General features: G+C 43.7%; 1 protein-coding gene across 1 annotated transcript in view; it reads right to left on the bottom strand.

Moving 5' to 3' along the window:
- The window catches only part of LOC139577206 (ras and EF-hand domain-containing protein-like), a 31,259-nt gene extending 13,769 nt beyond the window's left edge, over positions 1 to 17,490 (bottom strand). The window contains exons 1-9 of the mRNA XM_071404140.1: positions 16,731 to 17,490; positions 9,753 to 9,899; positions 7,303 to 7,393; positions 5,002 to 5,097; positions 4,683 to 4,760; positions 4,100 to 4,215; positions 1,595 to 1,663; positions 823 to 901; positions 117 to 196 (exon numbers count right to left, since the gene is read on the bottom strand). Of these exons, the coding sequence (XP_071260241.1) occupies positions 117 to 196; positions 823 to 901; positions 1,595 to 1,663; positions 4,100 to 4,215; positions 4,683 to 4,760; positions 5,002 to 5,097; positions 7,303 to 7,393; positions 9,753 to 9,899; positions 16,731 to 17,062 (1,088 nt within the window). The 5' untranslated portion in view covers positions 17,063 to 17,490. The remainder of the gene's footprint in view (positions 1 to 116; positions 197 to 822; positions 902 to 1,594; positions 1,664 to 4,099; positions 4,216 to 4,682; positions 4,761 to 5,001; positions 5,098 to 7,302; positions 7,394 to 9,752; positions 9,900 to 16,730) is intronic.
- Positions 17,491 to 20,322: the final 2,832 nt, after the last annotated feature.

The following is a 20,322-nucleotide window of genomic DNA, read 5'->3' as shown; positions in this document are numbered from 1 at the left end:
TGTTCAACAGCCACACCATTCATTACCAGATTCAGCTGAGGTCTAGAACTTAAGGAATGTGGATGTGCAGTGTGTACCTGCACAAACACGCCAGGTTGTTGCTGGTCCTGTCTTACCTGTCCAAGTATGGAGATGAGTAACAGCTGCTCCTGCTTCTCCTGCTAATGATGCTGGCTGGGGAAGCACTGCTATCACGCTGAAACACAACATCACTGTCACAACTGTCTGGTTCACTGTGTGTGTGTGCTTGTGCGTGTGCGTGTGTGTATGTGTGTGTGTCTGCATGCGTGCCTGTGTGTGAGTGCGTGTATGCATGTGTGCATGCATGTGTGGGTGCATGTGTGCATGCATGTGCGTGCATATACATGTGTGTGTGCGTGCATATGTGTGTGTGTGTGTGTATATATGTGTGTTTGTGTGTGTGTGTGTATATATGTGTGTGTGTGTGTGTGTGCACTGAACCCTCTGTGTTAGTACAGGAATGACCGTTAGATGAGAGTGTGTGAAGCTGAGTGGAAGTTCTGAGGTTATGAGGAAAGTGAATCAGGCGTCAAGACTGAAATATAATGTTGATATCGTTGCCTCTCATACAGGGTTCAGATGATTCATCCAACAGACAAGCCCCCAGTACTAGCATTGAGAGATTCAACCCGACGTTCAGATCAGAGAGATCAGAGAGATGATGTGTAGAGGAGGATAGAAGGGGTGTGGGATGGGGGGGGGGCATATTGAAAGAGAGGGACAAAGATGAGAGGCAGGGAGAGCGAGAGAGAGCGAGCGTGCTGGTGTTGTTACCGTGGTGATGCAGGTGTCTAATCTCACCTTGTTGCTCTTGCTGAGGCTGTTCTCAAGGGACCTGAGCAGCCCATCATTACTGTCATTAAGCTTCCTGTTGGCTGCCCTATAGAGGGGGAGGAAAAGAGGGAGAGTGAGAGAGGAAGAGAAATAGAGGAGAGAGAGAGTGGAGGGAGAGAAAGAGGAGAGAGAGAGGAGAGAGAGCAGGGAGAGAGAGGGGAGGGAGTGAAACAGAGCAGAGAGAGAGTAGAGGGAGAGAAACAGGAGAGAGGAAGAAGAGAAAGAGAGGAGGGAGAGAAACAAAGGACAGCGAGAGGATGGAGAGAAAAAGAGGGAGAGAAACAGAGGAGAGAGAGACAGAAGAGAGAAAAGGAGGGAGAGAAACAGAGGGAGAGAGAGAAACAGAGAGAGACAGGAGGGAGAGAAACAGAGGAGGGAGAGGGAGGGGGGAGAGAGAGGAGGGAGAGAAACAGAAGAGAGAGGAGGGGAAAAACAGGGGAGAGAAACAGAGGAGAGAGAGGAGGGATGAAAAGGATTAGAATGGGAAGGGGGTGATCAAAAGTACCATTGACAGGTTGGCTAATGAAAACAGAAACTTTTCAATACTTTTTGAAAATAAGGTTCGTAGTCTTGAAGTGTTCCTGTTTGTGTGTCAGAGGAGCACTGTCAGTGTTCCTGTTTGTGTGTCAGGCGAGCACTGTGATTGGTCAGTGTTCCTGTTTGTGTGTCAGGCGAGCACTGTGATTGGTCAGTGTTCCTGTTTGTGTGTCAGGCGAGCACTGTGATTGGTCAGACTTACTGTAGGATCTCTATCTGTCGCTCCAGGTTATCCCTCTCATCAGAGAACTCTCTCATCATCGCCTCGTATCTGCACATACATAGTTACTCACAACTTACACATATACTCTCATAACACATATTACATACACTGTTATAACACTACATAAACACTCAAAACACATACATAAACTCTCATAACACATACTACAGAAACTCTCCTAACACCTACAGTACTACATAGACTCTCATAACACATACTACATAAACTCTCATAACACATAAACTCTCATAACACATAAACTCTCATAACACATAAACTCTCATAACACCTACAGTACTACATAAACTCTCATAACACATACTACATAAACTCTCCTAACACATACAGTACTACATAAACTCTCATAACACATACTACATAAACTCTCATAACACATACTACATAAACTCTCATAACACATACTACATAAACTCTCATAACACATACTACATAAACTCTCCTAACACATACAGTACTACATAAACTCTCATAACACATACTACATAAACTCTCATAACACATACTACATAAACTCTCATAACACATACTACATAAACTCTCATAACACATACTACATAAACTCTCATAACACATACTACATAAACTCTCATAACACATACTACATAAACTCTCATAACACATACAGTGCCTATAGAAAGTCGACACCACTTTGAACTTTTTTCACATTTTGTTGCGTTACAAAGTGGGATTTAAATGAATGTAATTGTTAATTTTTTCCCGATTTATCGACACAAAATACTCCATAATGTAAACGTGAAAAGACAATTCTACAAATGTTTACAAATAAATAAAATAAATAACAAAAATATAGTCGTTGCATAAGTATTCACCCCCTTTGTTTAGGCCGGCCTAAATTAGTTCAGAAGAAACATGTTGCTTAACAAATCACATAATAAGTTATATGGAAGTTATAATAGGGGTTGACATGATTTTTGAATGACTACCCCTTCCTCTGTCCCCCATACATATAACATCTGTAAGGTCCCATTAGTCAAGTACTGAATTTCAAGCACAGTTACAACTACAAAACACCAGGGAGCTTTTCGAAGGCCTCAAAAAGAAAGGCAGTGATTGGTAGATGTGTAACAATAACAAATCAGACATTGAATATGTCTTTAAGCAGGGTCAAGTTAATAATTATGCTGTGGATGATGTATTAAACCACCCAGACACATTAAAGATGCAGTCGTCCTTCTGAACTGAGATGCAGGACAGGGAGGAAACTGCTTACGGATGTCACCATGAGGCCATTAGCGATTTTAAAACAGCTACAGCGTCTGCTTGAAAATCTATTACAAGACTTGAACAGTGCTGTCTAGCCATGATCCCCATCACCTTGACAGAGCTTGAATAATACATTAAAAAAGAATGGCCAAATATTGTACAATACAGGTGTGCAAAGCTCTTACCCAAGAAGACTCACAGCTGTAATCGCTGCCAAAGGAGTTTCTAACATGCATTGACTCAGGGGGGTGGATACTTACCATATCAAGGTATATTTGTTTATTTATTTAACCTTTATTTAACCAGGCAAGTCAGTTAAGAACAAATTCTTATTTACAATGACGGCCAAACCCTAACCTGGACGATGCTGGGTCAATTGTGCGCCGCCCTATGGGACTCCCAATCACGGCCGGTTATGATACAGCCTGGAATCGAACCAGGGTCTGTAGTTACGCCTCTAGCACTGAGATGCAGAGCCTTAGACCGCTCGGGAGCATAGCGGTCCAATTTTTTTTCCTTAATCCCAAAAATATATAATTTTTCTTCCACTTTGACATTACACAATATTTTGTGTAGATTGTTGACAGAAAATGACAATTAAATCCATTTTAATCCTCCTTTGTAACACAATAAAATGTGAAGAAATCCATGTAGACTTTCTATAGGCACTGCACATGAGCAGGTTTACAGTCTAATAATGCCGACAAAGCAGTCACTTCAGCATTCTCAAAGAATCGACACATTCACAACAAAAAAACGTAGTTTGAATGGAACGGGTTCAAAGGCACAGTGTGAAATCTATCTCCCCGGCCTGGTTGCCAGGTAACCGTGTTGTGAGACTCTTTGTGAGTGTGACTTCACACCAGGATATCCTGTTACAGGTCTGCCAAACATGTTACCACCCCAGGTAAGGCATTTTACGAGAGATTGTACAGATGATTATGCCTCATGCACAATGGGTGTCCAACACAGGCGGCTGGTGGCAGATTCATTGGGGAGGACGGGCTCAAAGTAATGGCTGGAATGGAATAAATGGAACGGTATCAAACACATCCAATACATTGTTTACATGTGCTTGATATCATTCCATTCACTCCATTCCAGCCATTATTATGAGCCATCCTCCCCTCAGCAGCCTCCTGTGATTTCCAACACCCATGTTACAGTAACTCATCCTGGATTGACAGGGTCTAATATAAAAAGGCCTTAAAATGCTTTGTGTGTGTGTGTATGTCTCACCCCTCCGAGTTGATGCTGTGGTCTGTCAGGTCACTCTTCAGCGAGTCCAGTTCACTCTGCAGGAAGGCTATGTTAGTGTGGGACTGCATCAACTCCTGCTTCAGCCTCTGGTCTTCCTGGGGAGAGGGAGGGAGGGAGGGAGGGAGGGAGGGAGGGAGGGAGGGAGGGAGGGAGGGAGGGAGGGGGGAGGGAGGGAGGGGAGGGAGGGAGGGAGGGAGGGAGGGAGGGAGGGAGGGAGGGAGGGAGGGAGGGAGGGAGGGAGGGAGGGAGGGAGGGAGGGAGGGAGGGAGGGAGGGAGAAGAGAGAAATAAAGTGAGAGAAAGAGAGAGAGAGAGAGAGAGAAAAAGAGAGCAGAGAGAGCGAGAGAGAAAGAGAGCAGAGAGAAAGAGAGCAGAGAGAGAGAAAAATAGCAGAGAGAGAGAAAGAGAGAGAGAGAGAGCAGAGAGCGAGAGAAAAAGAAAGAGGAGGGGTTAGGGACAGGTGACATCAGGGTCAGAGCCAGACTGATTCTGGAGCAGGAAATGGAGCAGAGATAAAGGATATGTACAGAGTGATATAGAACTAGCTGGAAGAACCATCTCACCAGAGTCAGTTCGTTGATCTTCCTCTTCAGGGTTGAAGACTCGTCTTTCATGTTGATGTTCTTGTACTGGTCTTCAATCTGAGGATGGAGTAGACATAAAGTAACACAAATGCTGCTTGCCTTCAGCGAATCAGTATCTTCAGAGGCACAGATAGCAGCATAGATGTATTTTATTCAAAGGCGACTATCCTGAGTTTCATGAAGTTTAATACTTTTATAAAAAGTGAAAATGTATTTCAAATTTGGCCTGGACTGTAGAGGATATCTTTAGAGTGTACTAGATGGAACTGTATGAGGAATAGTCCAATAGTAAACTCACCAGCTTCATCTTCTGGACCTTGTGCTGCAGCTCACACACCTCGGACTCATAGTGTCTCTTCAGCTCACTTAGAGCTGCCTCGGCCCTCTTGGCTTCCTACAGACAACACAATGGATCAATGGTTTAGCATCATTCCCTCACTTATGGCCTCCACAAGGACTGAAGACACAACTATAGAGGATAACATCATCATCAACTGCTCACACACTGACAACATATAGAGATCACTACTGCCAAAAAACACAACGACTACTGTCCAAATTAACTCAATACTTAAGGTGACAGGTGAAGGGGCCAGGGTAGTTTGGGTGACAGGTGGAGGGGCCAGGTTAGTTTGGGTGACAGGTGGAGGGGCCAGGTTAGTTTGGGTGACAGGTGGAGGGGCCAGGTTAGTTTGGGTGACAGGTGGAAGGGGCCAGGTTAGTTTGGGTGACAGGTGGAGGGGCCAGGTTAGTTTGGGTGACAGGTGGAAGGAGCCAGGTTAGTTTGGGTGACAGGTGGAGGGGCCAGGTTAGTTTGGGTGACAGGTGGAGGGGCCAGGTTAGTTTGGGTGACAGGTGGAGGGGCCAGGTTAGTTTGGGTGACAGGTGGAGGGGCCAGGGTAGTTTAAGTGACAGGTGGAGGGGCCAGGTTAGTTTGGGTGACAGGTGGAGGGGCCAGGTTAGTTTGGGTGACAGGTGGAGGGGCCAGGTTAGTTTGGGTGACAGGTGGAGGGGCCAGGTTAGTTTGGGTGACAGGTGGAGGGGCCAGGTTAGTTTGGGTGACAGGTGGAGGGGCCAGGGTAGTTTGGGTGACAGGTGGAGGGGCCAGGTTAGTTTGGGTGACAGGTGGAGGGGCCAGGTTAGTTTGGGTGACAGGTGGAGGGGCCAGGGTGTATCAAGGAACATGAATGCTTAAAGTAAATATCTGTTTTTTAATGTTTTTTATTTGTCACGCTTCGTAGAGAAGAGGTGTAGACTAACAGTGAAATGCTTACTTACGGGCCCTTTTCCAACAATGCAGAGTTAAAGATAAGATAAACAATTAAATGTAAAATATAAATTTTGGCACGATAAATAACGATGAAAAATAACAAGTAAAAATAACATGGCAATATACTGGGAGTACCAGTACCGAGTCGATGTGCAGGGGTACGAGGTAATTGAGGTAGCTATGTACTGTACATATAGGTTGGGGTAAATTGACTAACAGTAGTGTATGTGGTGAGTGAAATTGTGTGTGTGTGTGTATGTGTGTGTTGGGGAGTCAGTGTAAGTATGTGTGAGTGTGTGGGTAGAGTCCAGGGTAGAGTCAAGAGAGTTAGTGCAAAAAAGAGTCAATTGAGGTAGTCCGGGTAGCCATTTTATTATCTATTTAGCAGTCTTGTTTAGAAGTCTTATGGCTTGGGGGTAGAAGCTATTCAGGGTCCTGTTGTTCCAGACTTGGTGCATTGGCACTACTTGCCGTGCGATAGCAGAGAGAAGAGTCTATGGCTTGGGTGGCTGGAGTCTTTGACAATTTCTTGGGCCTTCCTCTGACACTGCCTGGTATAGAGGTCATGGATGGCAGGGAGTTCGGCCCCAGTGATGTACTGGGCCATACACACTACCCTCTGTAGAGCCTTGCGGTCGGATGCCAAGCAGTTGCTATACCAAGTGGTGATGCAGCCAGTCAATATGCTGTCGACAAAGGAAGATGTGTTGTCACGCCCTCTTCACGATAAGACTGTTCCCAGAGTAGAGGAACGAGAGAGGGAACCATTTCCACAGATGAGATTGGGAATAATGTCCAGATTCCAGGAAAAGGAGCGCTCAGTCCCATCACCACATAATGTTGACTGGGAATCCAAGGAATATCACTGTTGAGTAACTTTACTTGTTTTTAAAGGACAGGGACAGTCCCACTCCTTTTTGCATTGACTCTTTATTAGATAGGACAGTGAAAGACTGACAGAAAAGCTACAGGAAGAAGAAGAGAGGAGCACGAGAGCGTGTGATGGAATAGCATTACCTCAGAATATGGACCGCCAGACCGCCCCAAGCCACCCACCCACTGCAGTTACTTTGAGCCAGATGAAAATCCAGACATGAAAACAGGTTGATGTATCAAGCACTCCTCCTGACCTGGCCATCGTTGAGGTGTGTTTGAGATTCTATGAGTAATCTGATCCCAGATCCCTCTCTATTTGACATAAGGGAAGAGATGAGCTACACCCTTCTTATCAGTCTGTCTAAACATTGTAGGAACACAACCTGCCGATACCGCCTGATAACATGGACATCATTTCTGAAGTGAATCAGCAAGTGTGTGTGTGTTTGTCACCTGAAGCCTTGTGTTGTTCTCGGCTGTATGGATGCGTTGATCCATCTCCTCCTCCATCTCACTGAGTTGCATGGAGGCCTTGTCCTGGGCCCTGAGAAGAAATACAATATAAAAACATATTATATTATATCTGTGTTGGTGTGTGGAACATATTAATATAAACTCAGCAAAAAAAGAAACGTCCCTTTTTCAGGACCTTGTCTTTCAAAGATAATTTGTAAAAATCCAAAATAACTTCACAGATCTTCATTGTAAAGGGTTTAAACGCTGTTTCCCATGCTTGTTCAATGAACCATAAACAATTAATGAACATGCACCTGTGGAACGGTCGTTAAGACACCAACAGCTTACAGACGGTAGGCAATTAAGATCACAGTTATGAAAACTTAGGACACTAAAGAGGCCTTTCTACTGACTCTGAAATACACCAAAAGAAAGATGCCCAGGGTCCCTGCTCATCTGCGTGAACGTGCTTTAGGCATGTTGCAAGGAGGCATGAGGACTGCAGATGTGGCCAGGGCAATAAATTGCAATGTCTGTACTGTGAGATGCCTAAGACAGCGCTACAGGGAGACAGGACGGACAGCTGATCGCAGTGGCAGACCATGTGTAACAACACCTGCACATCACCGACGAGTCGCGGTTTTGTCTCACCAGGGGTGATGGTCGGATTCGCGTTTATCGTCGAAGGAATGAGCGTTACACCGAGGCCTGTACTCTGGAGCGGGGTCGATTTGGAGGTGGAGGGTCCGTCATGGTCTGGGGCGGTGTGCCACAGCATCATCGGACTGAGATTGTTGTCATTGCAAGAAATCTCAACGCTATGCGTTACAGGGAAGACATCCTCCTCCCTCATGTGGTACACTTCCTGCAGGCTCATCCTGACATGACCCTCCAGCATGACAATGCCACAAGCCATACTGCTCGTTATGTGCGTGATTTCCTGCAAGAAAGGAATGTCAGTGTTCTGCCATGGCCAGCGAAGGGCCCGGATCTCAATCCCATTGAGCACGTCTGGGACCTGTTGGATCGGAGGGTGAGGGCTAGGGCCATTCCCCACAGAAATGTCCGGGAACTTCACGTGCCTTGGTGGAAAAGTGGGGTAACATCTCACAGCAAGAACTGGCAAATCTGGTGCAGTCCATGAGGAGGAGATGCACTGCAGTACTTAATGCAGCTGGTGGCCACATCACATACTGACTGTTACTTTTGATTTTGACCCCCCTTTGTTCAGAGACACATTATTCCATTTCTGTTAGTCACATGCCTGTGGAACTTGTTCAGTTTATGTCTCAGTTGTTGAATCTTATTATGTTCATACAAATATTTACACAAGTTTACTGAAAATAAACGCAGTTGACAGTGAGAGGACGTTTCTTTTTTTGCGGAGTTTATCTGGGTTGGTGTGTGTCGAACATAATATTACATTATATCTGTGTTGGTGTGTGTCGAACATAATACTATATTATATCTGGGTTGGTGTGTGTAGAAGATAATAATATATCTGTGTTGGTGTGTGTAGAACATAATAATATATTATATTTGTGTTGGTGTGAGTAGAACATAATATTTTATCTGTTTTTGTCACCCCCTGACTTTAGTTATATTTGTTTTCTTTATTTTTTGGTTAGGTCAGGGTGTGACAAGGGTGGTTTGTTTAGTTTTTGTATTGTCTAGGGTTTTTGTTTATTTATGGGGATTTTGTATGGTCTAGGGTTATGTAGGTTTATGGTGGCCTGAGTTGGTTCCCAATCAGAGACAGCTGTTTCTCGTTGTCTCTGATTGGGGAGCCTATTTAGGTTGCCATTTTCCATGTTGGTTTTGTGGGTAGATGTTTTCTGTTTTGTGTTGCTGCACCTTACAGGACTGTTTCGTTTTCGGTTCACTCTCTTTGTTATTTTGTTTAGTGTTTCTGTTCTAATAAAAATAACATGAACACTTGCCACGCTGCGCTTTGGTCCGATGACTACTCTTCATCCGAAGACGAATATCGTTACAGTTTTGGTGTGGGTAGAACATAATATATCTGTTTTGGTGTGTGTAGAACATAATATATCTGTTTTGGTGTGTGTAGAACATAATCGTATATTATATCTGTGTTGGTGTGTGTAGAACATAATATTATGTTACATCTGTGTTGGTGTGTGTAGAATATTATATTATATCTGTGTTGGTGTGTGTAGAATATTATATTATATCTGTGTTGGTGTGTGTAGAATATTATATTATATCTGTGTTGGTGTGTGTAGAGCGTAATACTATTTCTGTGTTGTGTGTAGAACATAATATTATATTGTATCTGTGATGGTGTGAGTAGAACATAATATTATATTGTATCTGGGTTGGTATGTGTGTATTTGAGGGTGTGTATGATAGAATGTCTGCAGTGTATGTACAGTATGTGTTTTTAAGCAAACTGCATTTGTGTGTGTGTGTGTGTGTGTGTGTACCGTTTGACAGCCAGGGCCAGGTTCTCCATCTCAGCGTTGTGCTGTTTGATCTCTCTGGTGAAACTCATGATGAGTCTCTCATACTGAGGCACCATCCTGGGCTCTGCCATACTGATGTTCTGATACAGCGTGGCTGCCTGCTCATTCCTACAGACACAACACAAACAGACAGATAGACAGAGAGAGGCAGGCAGACAGACAGACAAACGGAGGCAGACAGACGGAGAACAGATGGACAGAAAGACAGATATACGGAGAGACCGACAGAGAGGGAATGTTAACACAACAGCATAATGTCTGAACAGCTATTTACCACTAGAAGCATCTAGAACCACTCGTTGATATACCTCTCTAATAGCTACTATCATAACATTTCTACAGCACACAAACATCAATGCAACACTTGGGCAAAGTTATGATGATATTATTATGCTGCTGCAACAATATCATTCATTTCAACAGTGTTGACAGTGTTGTTGTACTTTGAAATGGAAGCTTACTCATCATGGCTGGGTTCACGTATCTAGGCTATTTGTTGAACTGGAGAAGAAGTAGGTTTAACACTTAGGGGGGTGAAACACACCTGTTCATCTGTATACCTGTGAGGCCTACAGTATTTACCTAATATCTACATGCTCATTCAGGTACTTAAATGTTCATTTCTCATTTCCCTGACTGCATAATAATTGTGGAGCCATTTTACATGTTAATAACTCATTCATGCTTTGGTAAAACTGGGTCAGATAGGTAGAGGTATCTAAAGTGTGTGGGTCAGATAGGTAGAGGTATCTAAAGTGTGTGGGTCAGATAGGTAGAGGTATCTAAAGTGTGTGGGTCAGATAGGTAGAGGTATCTAAAGTGTGTGGGTCAGATAGGTAGAGGTGTCTAAAGTGTGTGAGTCAGATAGGTAGAGGTATCTAAAGTGTGTGGGTCAGATAGGTAGAGGTATCTAAAGTGTGTGGGTCAGATAGGTAGAGGTATCTAAAGTGTGTGGGTCAGATAGGTAGAGGTATCTAAAGTGTGTGGGTCAGATAGGTAGAGGTATCTAAAGTGTGTGGGTCAGATAGGTAGAGGTATCTAAAGTGTGTGGGTCAGATAGGTAGAGGTATCTAAAGTGTGTGGGTCAGATAGGTAGAGGTATCTAAAGTGTGTGGGTCAGATAGGTAGAGGTATCTAAAGTGTGTGGGTCAGATAGGTAGAGGTATCTAAAGTGTGTGGGTCAGATAGGTAGAGGTATCTAAAGTGTGTGGGTCAGATAGGTAGAGGTGTCTAAAGTGTGTGAGTCAGATAGGTAGAGGTATCTAAAGTGTGTGGGTCAGATAGGTAGAGGTATCTAAAGTGTGTGGGTCAGATAGGTAGAGGTATCTAAAGTGTGTGGGTCAGATAGGTAGAGGTATCTAAAGTGTGTGGGTCAGATAGGTAGAGGCGTCTAAAGTGTGTGGGTCAGATAGGTAGAGGTGTCTAAAGTGTGTGGGTCAGATAGGTAGAGGTATCTAAAGTGTGTGAGTCAGATAGGTAGAGGTATCTAAAGTGTGTGAGTCAGATAGGTAGAGGTATCTAAAGTGTGTGAGTCAGATAGGTAGAGGTATCTCTAAAGTGTGTGGGTCAGATAGGTAGAGGTATCTAAAGTGTGTGGGTCAGATAGGTAGAGGTATCTAAAGTGTGTGGGTCAGATAGGTAGAGGTATCTAAAGTGTGTGGGTCAGATAGGTAGAGGTATCTAAAGTGTGTGGGTCAGATAGGTAGAGGTATCTAAAGTGTGTGGGTCAGATAGGTAGAGGTATCTAAAGTGTGTGGGTCAGATAGGTAGAGGTATCTAAAGTGTGTGGGTCAGATAGGTAGAGGTGTCTAAAGTGTGTGGGTCAGATAGGTAGAGGTATCTAAAGTGTGTGAGTCAGATAGGTAGAGGTATCTCTAAAGTGTGTGGGTCAGATAGGTAGAGGTATCTCTAAAGTGTGTGGGTCAGATAGGTAGAGGTATCTAAAGTGTGTGGGTCAGATAGGTAGAGGTATCTAAAGTGTGTGGGTCAGATAGGTAGAGGTATCTAAAGTGTGTGAGTCAGATAGGTAGAGGTATCTAAAGTGTGTGGGTCAGATAGGTAGAGGTATCTCTAAAGTGTGTGGGTCAGATAGGTAGAGGTGTCTAAAGTGTGTGGGTCAGATAGGTAGAGGTATCTAAAGTGTGTGGGTCAGATAGGTAGAGGTATCTAAAGTGTGTGGGTCAGATAGGTAGAGGTATCTAAAGTGTGTGGGTCAGATAGGTAGAGGTATCTAAAGTGTGTGAGTCAGATAGGTAGAGGTATCTAAAGTGTGTGGGTCAGATAGGTAGAGGTATCTAAAGTGTGTGGGTCAGATAGGTAGAGGTATCTAAAGTGTGTGGGTCAGATAGGTAGAGGTATCTCTAAAGTGTGTGGGTCAGATAGGTAGAGGTATCTAAAGTGTGTGGGTCAGATAGGTAGAGGTATCTAAAGTGTGTGAGTCAGATAGGTAGAGGTATCTAAAGTGTGTGAGTCAGATAGGTAGAGGTATCTAAAGTGTGTGGGTCAGATAGGTAGAGGTATCTAAAGTGTGTGGGTCAGATAGGTAGAGGTATCTAAAGTGTGTGGGTCAGATAGGTAGAGGTATCTCTAAAGTGTGTGGGTCAGATAGGTAGAGGTATCTAAAGTGTGTGGGTCAGATAGGTAGAGGTATCTAAAGTGTGTGGGTCAGATAGGTAGAGGTATCTAAAGTGTGTGGGTCAGATAGGTAGAGGTATCTAAAGTGTGTGAGTCAGATAGGTAGAGGTATCTAAAGTGTGTGGGTCAGATAGGTAGAGGTATCTCTAAAGTGTGTGGGTCAGATAGGTAGAGGTGTCTAAAGTGTGTGGGTCAGATAGGTAGAGGTATCTAAAGTGTGTGGGTCAGATAGGTAGAGGTATCTAAAGTGTGTGAGTCAGATAGGTAGAGGTATCTAAAGTGTGTGGGTCAGATAGGTAGAGGTATCTAAAGTGTGTGGGTCAGATAGGTAGAGGTATCTAAAGTGTGTGGGTCAGATAGGTAGAGGTATCTAAAGTGTGTGGGTCAGATAGGTAGAGGTATCTAAAGTGTGTGGGTCAGATAGGTAGAGGTATCTAAAGTGTGTGGGTCAGATAGGTAGAGGTATCTAAAGTGTGTGGGTCAGATAGGTAGAGGTATCTAAAGTGTGTGGGTCAGATAGGTAGAGGTATCTAAAGTGTGTGGGTCAGATAGGTAGAGGTATCTAAAGTGTGTGGGTCAGATAGGTAGAGGTATCTCTAAAGTGTGTGGGTCAGATAGGTAGAGGTATCTAAAGTGTGTGGGTCAGATAGGTAGAGGTATCTAAAGTGTGTGGGTCAGATAGGTAGAGGTATCTAAAGTGTGTGGGTCAGATAGGTAGAGGTATCTAAAGTGTGTGGGTCAGATAGGTAGAGGTATCTAAAGTGTGTGGGTCAGATAGGTAGAGGTATCTAAAGTGTGTGGGTCAGATAGGTAGAGGTATCTAAAGTGTGTGAGTGTGTGTTTGCCTTCAACATGGTGGCCAGATTACAATCCTTAAGCATATAGACTCACTGTCACAGTCAACAGCCCTGTCAAGACAGGCAGCATCACTGGTACACGCCACGGGTCATAAAATCCAGGGCTTACAGAGAGATCACCTTCCTACATGCAAGCTAAGAAATGCTAAATACTTTTAATAGTAATACTTTTGATAGTAATCAAAAGTGACAGAGGTGCTTGGAGTTATTTCATGTTTACAACACATCTAGTTACCTGCTTCCTTAAACTCGAATTACTTAGGAGGGGAACCACAACTGATCACTGCTCTACTCCAACCATGGTTCTTCCATGGCAGGGGGAATGGATGACATGTTTGCAAACACAATGACGGTTTGTGCTGTTTGTGCCTTCATTGTGTTACTACACTTTGACTTCAAACTGTGACTTCAAACTGTTCTTCAAGTAAATGTGTTTTTATAAAATTATTAAATGTTCTTTACAAATGCTTAAAAGTTGTCCTTGTGCCAGAGTGAGCTCCCGGGTGTACTCTGGGCGTTACTAAATTCAGAGCGTTGTCAGATTGTCCCGTTAGTAAATTCAGAGCGTTGTCAGATTGTCCCGTTAGTAAATTCAGAGCGTTGTCAGATTGTCCCGTTAGTAAATTCAGAGCGTTGTCAGATTGTCCCGTTAGTAAATTCAGAGCGTTGTCAGATTGTCCCGTTAGTAAATTCACAGCGTTGTCAGATTGTCCCGTTAGTAAATTCAGAGCGTTGTCAGATTGTCCCGTTACTAAATTCAGAGCGTTGTCAGATTGTCCCGTTAGTAAATTCACAGCGTTGTCAGATTGTCCCGTTAGTAAATTCACAGCGTTGTCAGATTGTCCCGTTAGTAAATTCACCGCGTTGTCAGATTGTCCCGTTAGTAAATTCAGAGCGTTGTCAGATTGTCCCGTTAGTAAATTCAGAGCGTTGTCAGATTGTCCCGTTAGTAAATTCAGAGCGTTGTCAGATTGTCCCGTTAGTAAATTCAGAGCGTTGTCAGATTGTCCCGTTAGTAAATTCAGAGCGTTGTCAGATTGTCCCGTTAGTAAATTCACAGCGTTGTCAGATTGTCCCGTTAGTAAATTCAGAGCGTTGTCAGATTGTCCCGTTACTAAATTCAGAGCGTTGTCAGATTGTCCCGTTAGTAAATTCACAGCGTTGTCAGATTGTCCCGTTAGTAAATTCACCGCGTTGTCAGATTGTCCCGTTAGTAAATTCACCGCGTTGTCAGATTGTCCCGTTAGTAAATTCAGAGCGTTGTCAGATTGTCCCGTTAGTAAATTCAGAGCGTTGTCAGATTGTCCCGTTAGTAAATTCAGAGCGTTGTCAGATTGTCCCGTTAGTAAATTCAGAGCGTTGTCAGATTGTCCCGTTAGTAAATTCAGAGCGTTGTCAGATTGTCCCGTTAGTAAATTCAGAGCGTTGCCAGATTGTCCCGTTAGTAAATTCAGAGCGTTGTCAGACTGTCCCGTTATTAAATTCAGAGCGTTGTCAGATTGTCCCGTTAGTAAATTCAGAGCGTTGTCAGACTGTCCCGTTATTAAATTCAGAGCGTTGTCAGATTGTCCCGTTAGTAAATTCAGAGCGTTGTCAGATTGTCCCGTTACTATATTCAGAGCGTTGTCAGATTGTCCCGTTTGTAAATTCAGAGCGTTGTCAGATTGTCCCGTTAGTAAATTCAGAGCGTTGTCAGATTGTCCCGTTAGTAAATTCAGAGCGTTGTCAGATTGTCCCGTTAGTAAATTCAGAGCGTTGTCAGATTGTCCCGTTATTAAATTCAGAGCGTTGTCAGACTGTCCCGTTTGTAAATTCAGAGCGTTGTCAGATTGTCCCGTTAGTAAATTCAGAGCGTTGTCAGATTGTCCCGTTAGTAAATTCAGAGCGTTGTCAGATTGTCCCGTTAGTAAATTCAGAGCGTTGCCAGATTGTCCCGTTAGTAAATTCAGAGCGTTGTCAGACTGTCCCGTTAGTAAATTCAGAGCGTTGTCAGACTGTCCCGTTAGTAAATTCAGAGCGTTGTCAGACTGTCCCGTTAGTAAATTCAGAGCGTTGTCAGACTGTCCCGTTATTAAATTCAGAGCGTTGTCAGATTGTCCCGTTAGTAAATTCAGAGCGTTGTCAGACTGTCCCGTTATTAAATTCAGAGCGTTGTCAGATTGTCCCGTTAGTAAATTCAGAGCGTTTTGCTCTCGGAGCATTTAGAGCACTCACTGGACGCTCTGGCCGAGCAGTAGGGTTGAGCGTTCTGACCTCACAATGGTAGTCAAGCACCCAGTATAACTGGCTAACGTTGGCTAGCTGGTAGCTACTTCCAGACACATAATGAGAGAACACCTCACTCTGACCATTTTACTTGCCCTTGCAGAGCTGGTTAGGCTGTTTACATGTTATCCAGAGCATTGGTGACTGTAACTGTGCTGCTGGCAACAATTTAATTACACTTTTTTTGCTGACGTTTACTGATACCGGCCATATTCAATGGTTGTTGAGCGTTCGTAAATTAACCAGTTATTCTGCACTCCGGCACACTCAGACTATAGTGCTCTGAAATTGGAGTAGATAGCCAGAGTGAATTTACAAACGCACCCTCTATTACCATTGAATTGCCCTATTGTGACCTCAGTTTCTGGTTGGATGTAAGGCCTACTGTCTTTTTGAGGTTGGGCCCCCCCCCCCCCCAGTGATTTTATCTGCTGCAGCGGAAAACCCTCTGCCTCCATCCCTAATGGAGGGCCCCAGGGGTGGCCCTTTTTCAAAGAAGCAGGCTAAGATGTTAGTTCTGATGGGTGTCTTTGTACAGCTGGTGAAGCTGGTGATCAAACAGTCATAATGAGGTCTATTTAAGATGTGATGGGGAACATAGAATCACTGTGTTAATCAATGTCCTCTCCATGGTATTGTTAGCCGGTGTCTCAGTCCCATTCCCAGCCCTAGGGGGCAGTGTTCTCCCTCTAACTGCTCAATGGGACCTTATTTCATAACCTGTCATAGGATAGGCTACTGATACCTACCTTTCACTCCTTCCTTCCTTTCTTTTTCTCTTTTTCTCTTTCTTTCTTTCGCTCATTCTTTCGGGTTAGGTTGCTGCATTTCTATTGGTCCTAGAGATAACTGACGTATTAGAGCTAAACTGACCCGAACACACACACGCATCTCACGCACGCGCGCACACACACAAATAGGTGGAGCAGGTGTCCTAACCACATTTTGCCAATATCATTGGAAACCGGAATAGAACAGCAGCTTCAAATTAAAAAACACTACAATCATACAACAAATATTGAGTATATTTATTTTATGAATCCAAATAAGGGCAGAACCTTCCTGTAGTCTATTGGTTACACACACTGATAAAGTACATTGAAACTGTTTTATGAAAATATGTAAAGAAAAATATTTTGAATTAGCCTATAATTTTTTTGTTGCAATGTAAACCATACCTCACCTGGGTATGAACTTGGCATGGTCCCCCAGTCGGGTCTGGAAATCTTCCCAGGCCGGAGAAGAGACTTCCCAGCTCTCGCTCTCCATGTTCCCACAATACACTTGCTCCGAGATCCCGAGGAAGCCGCTAATGAACTCCGCTAGATTGATAGTCCCGTCTCTGTCGGTGTCCAGTTTAGAGAATATGTGCTCTCTCTCCGTCGGTGGAACATTGAGCTCTGAGCAGATTTTAATAAACTCGTATTTTTCAATCTGTCCAGAATTATCCACATCACAAGCGTGAAAGAGCGAAAACAAACTCTCTCGGTCCCTACCCATGCCTGGTAATGACATGGTTTAGCCCAGAGTTGAAAGCCCCAGAAACCAAGCACGCAGAAAACCACCAGGGGAAAGAACACTATGGTCAACAACAATAAAGCAACGTTTTTAACCAATTAAATTCATTTTTACCACCATCTTACGAACTTCAAGTCTGAGGTTTTTGTCCAAGTCTTCCAACACTGTCAAACACCTTATTGAGGTCCAGAAAAGGTCAACAAAAATATAGTGTTCATTCTCTCCAGGACTTCGACCACCTTGGGCTAACGGTATTAATGTCTCGTCCTTCGTCCTAGTATCTTTTATCAAGTGTCGTGTCGTCCTCTGCGGTGCTGTGACAGTCCCCTTGCCGCGGGTCTCTTGCCAGGTACACAGGTGGTGAGAGGTGGGGTGCGACAGCTGCTGACGCGGCTTACTTCTTGTGTTGGCATCTCAACTTGGAGAACAGACACAAAACAAACAAGAACTGTGTGCCCGGCCACGCGCAGTTACATAATTACCTGTAATAGGTTGAATAAACGAAACACAAGCAAAAACAACTGTGCTTCCATAGAGATAGTCTAGAAGACCAAGACCCCTTTCTGTCTACTAGATTAAAAAAATTAAAATGGTTTAATCAGGCAAGTCAGTTAAGAACCAATTCTAATTACAACGAACATGTGTCTGGAAGTAGCTACCAGCTAGCCAACGTTAGCCAGTTATACTGGGTGCTTGACTACCGTTGTGAGGTCAGAACGCTCAACCCTACTGCTCGGCCAGAGCGTCCAGTGAGTGCTCTAAATGCTCACATTTAGCAAAACGCTCTTTACTAACGGGACAATCTGACAACGCTCTGAATTTACTAACGGGACAATCTGGCAACGCTCTGAATTTACTAACGGGACAATCTGACAATGCTCTGAATTTACTAACGGGACAATCTGACAACGCTCTGAATTTACTAACGGGACAATCTGGCAACGCTCTGAATTTACTAACGGGACAGTCTGACAATGCTCTGAATTTACTAACGGGACAATCTGACAACACTCTGAATTTACTAACGGGACAATCTGACAACGCTCTGAATTTACTAACGGGACAATCTGACAACGCTCTGAATTTACTAACCGGACAATCTGACAACGCTCTGAATTTACTAACGCGACAATCTGGCAATGCTCTGAATTTACTAACGGGACAATCTGACAACGCTCTGAATTTACTAACCGGACAATCTGACAACGCTCTAAATTTATTAACGGGACAATCTGACAACGCTCTGAATTTACTAACGGGACAATCTGACAACGCTCTGAATTTACTAACGGGACAATCTGACAACGCTCTGAATTTACTAACGGGACAATCTGACAACGCTCTGAATTTATTAACGGGACAATCTGACAACGCTCTGAATTTACTAACGGGACAATCTGACAACGCTCTGAATTTACAAACGGGACAATCTGACAACGCTCTAAATTTACTAACGGGACAATCTGACAACGCTCTGAATTTACTAACGGGACAATCTGACAACGCTCTGAATTTACTAACGGGACAATCTGACAACGCTCTGAATTTACTAACGGGACAATCTGACAACGCTCTGAATTTACTAACGGGACAATCTGACAACGCTCTGAATTTACTAACGGGACAATCTGACAACGCTCTGAATTTACTAACGGGACAATCTGACAACGCTCTGAATTTACTAACGGGACAATCTGACAACGCTCTGAATTTGCTAACGGGACAATCTGACAACGCTCTGAATTTGCTAACGGGACAATCTGACAACGCTCTGAATTTACTAACGGGACAATCTGACAACGCTCTGAATTTACTAACGGGACAATCTGACAACGCTCTGAATTTACTAACGGGACAATCTGACAACGCTCTGAATTTACTAACGGGACAATCTGACAACGCTCTGAATTTAGTAACGGGACAATCTGACAACGCTCTGAATTTAGTAACGGGACAATCTGACAACGCTCTGAATTTACTAACGGGACAATCTGACAACGCTCTGAATTTACTAACGGGACAATCTGACAACGCTCTGAATTTACTAACGGAACAGTCTGACAACGCTCTGAATTTACTAACGCCCAGAGCACACCCGGGAGCTCACTCTGGCACAAGGACAACTTTTAAGCATGTGTAAAGAACATTTTATTAAAACATATTTACTTGAAGAACATTTTAGTTTCAAAGTTTGGTAACAGAATGAAGGCACAAACAGTCATTGTGTTCGCAAACATGTCATCCATTCCCCCTGCCATGGAAGGACCATGGTTGGAGTAGAGCAGTGATCAGTTGTGGTTCCCCTCCTAAGTAGTTCTTACCTTCTTAACTGCCTTGTTCAGTACCTTATCAGCTCGGATTCGATCTAGCAACCTTTCAGTTACAGGACTAACGAGCTAACCATTAGGCTACCTGCCGCCTCTAGATAATGGGAAACTTTCACTAGCAATCAGCATGTAAAAAAATAAATAACAAATCTACAACATATTTGTACCTTGACTAGATAGATGTAATGTGGATAAAGCTTGCCTGACACCACATCACTGTATGAAGGAGGTGATGGAAGGAGTGCCCTTGACACACTTGTGCTGTGGGCACTCTTCATTCTTTATATCACACAGGCTGTATTTACAGTCATGCCTCTGTGGTAACTGTGGAGGAGTTTGTCAGATGTGATACCAATTTCAACAATAAGTGTGTCTGTGTGTGTGTATCAAGTCAGCGGGTAGAGTGTAACAGTGGGGTTGATGTCTCTGATCTCCTTCTCAGTAAGGATGTAGGCACAGCCGTAGAGATGCAGTAGCTTCAACCTAGAGAGAGATAGAGAGATATCTATTAAAATTCCCTGAACACTCTTCATGCTTCTTTATATCACACAGGCTGTATTTAAAAAGCGTTTAATTTGATTTGAGTCATGCCTCTGTGGTAACTGTGGAGGAGTTTGTCAGATGTGTTATCAATTTCAACAAAAGTGTGTCTGTGAGAAAACCTAGTCAGTCGAACAACTGAATGCATTCAACTGAAATGTGTCTTCCGCATTTAACCCAACCCCTCTGAATCAGAGAGGTGCGGGGGGCTTCCATAATCAACATCCACGTCTTCAGCGCCAGGGGAACAGTGGGTTAACGGCCTTGCTCACGGGCAGAACTACATATTTCTACCTTGTCAGCTCAGGGATTCGATCCAGCAACCTTTTGGTTACTGGCCCAATGCTCTAGTGTGTTTATCAAGTCGGCGGATAGAGTGTAACAGTGGTG

Source organism: Salvelinus alpinus, chromosome 5 (genome assembly GCF_045679555.1).
Source record: "Salvelinus alpinus chromosome 5, SLU_Salpinus.1, whole genome shotgun sequence".
Lineage (NCBI taxonomy): Eukaryota > Metazoa > Chordata > Actinopteri > Salmoniformes > Salmonidae > Salvelinus > Salvelinus alpinus.
Note: the sequence above shows the minus strand (reverse complement) of the source record. Positions and strands in the feature narration are given on the sequence as shown.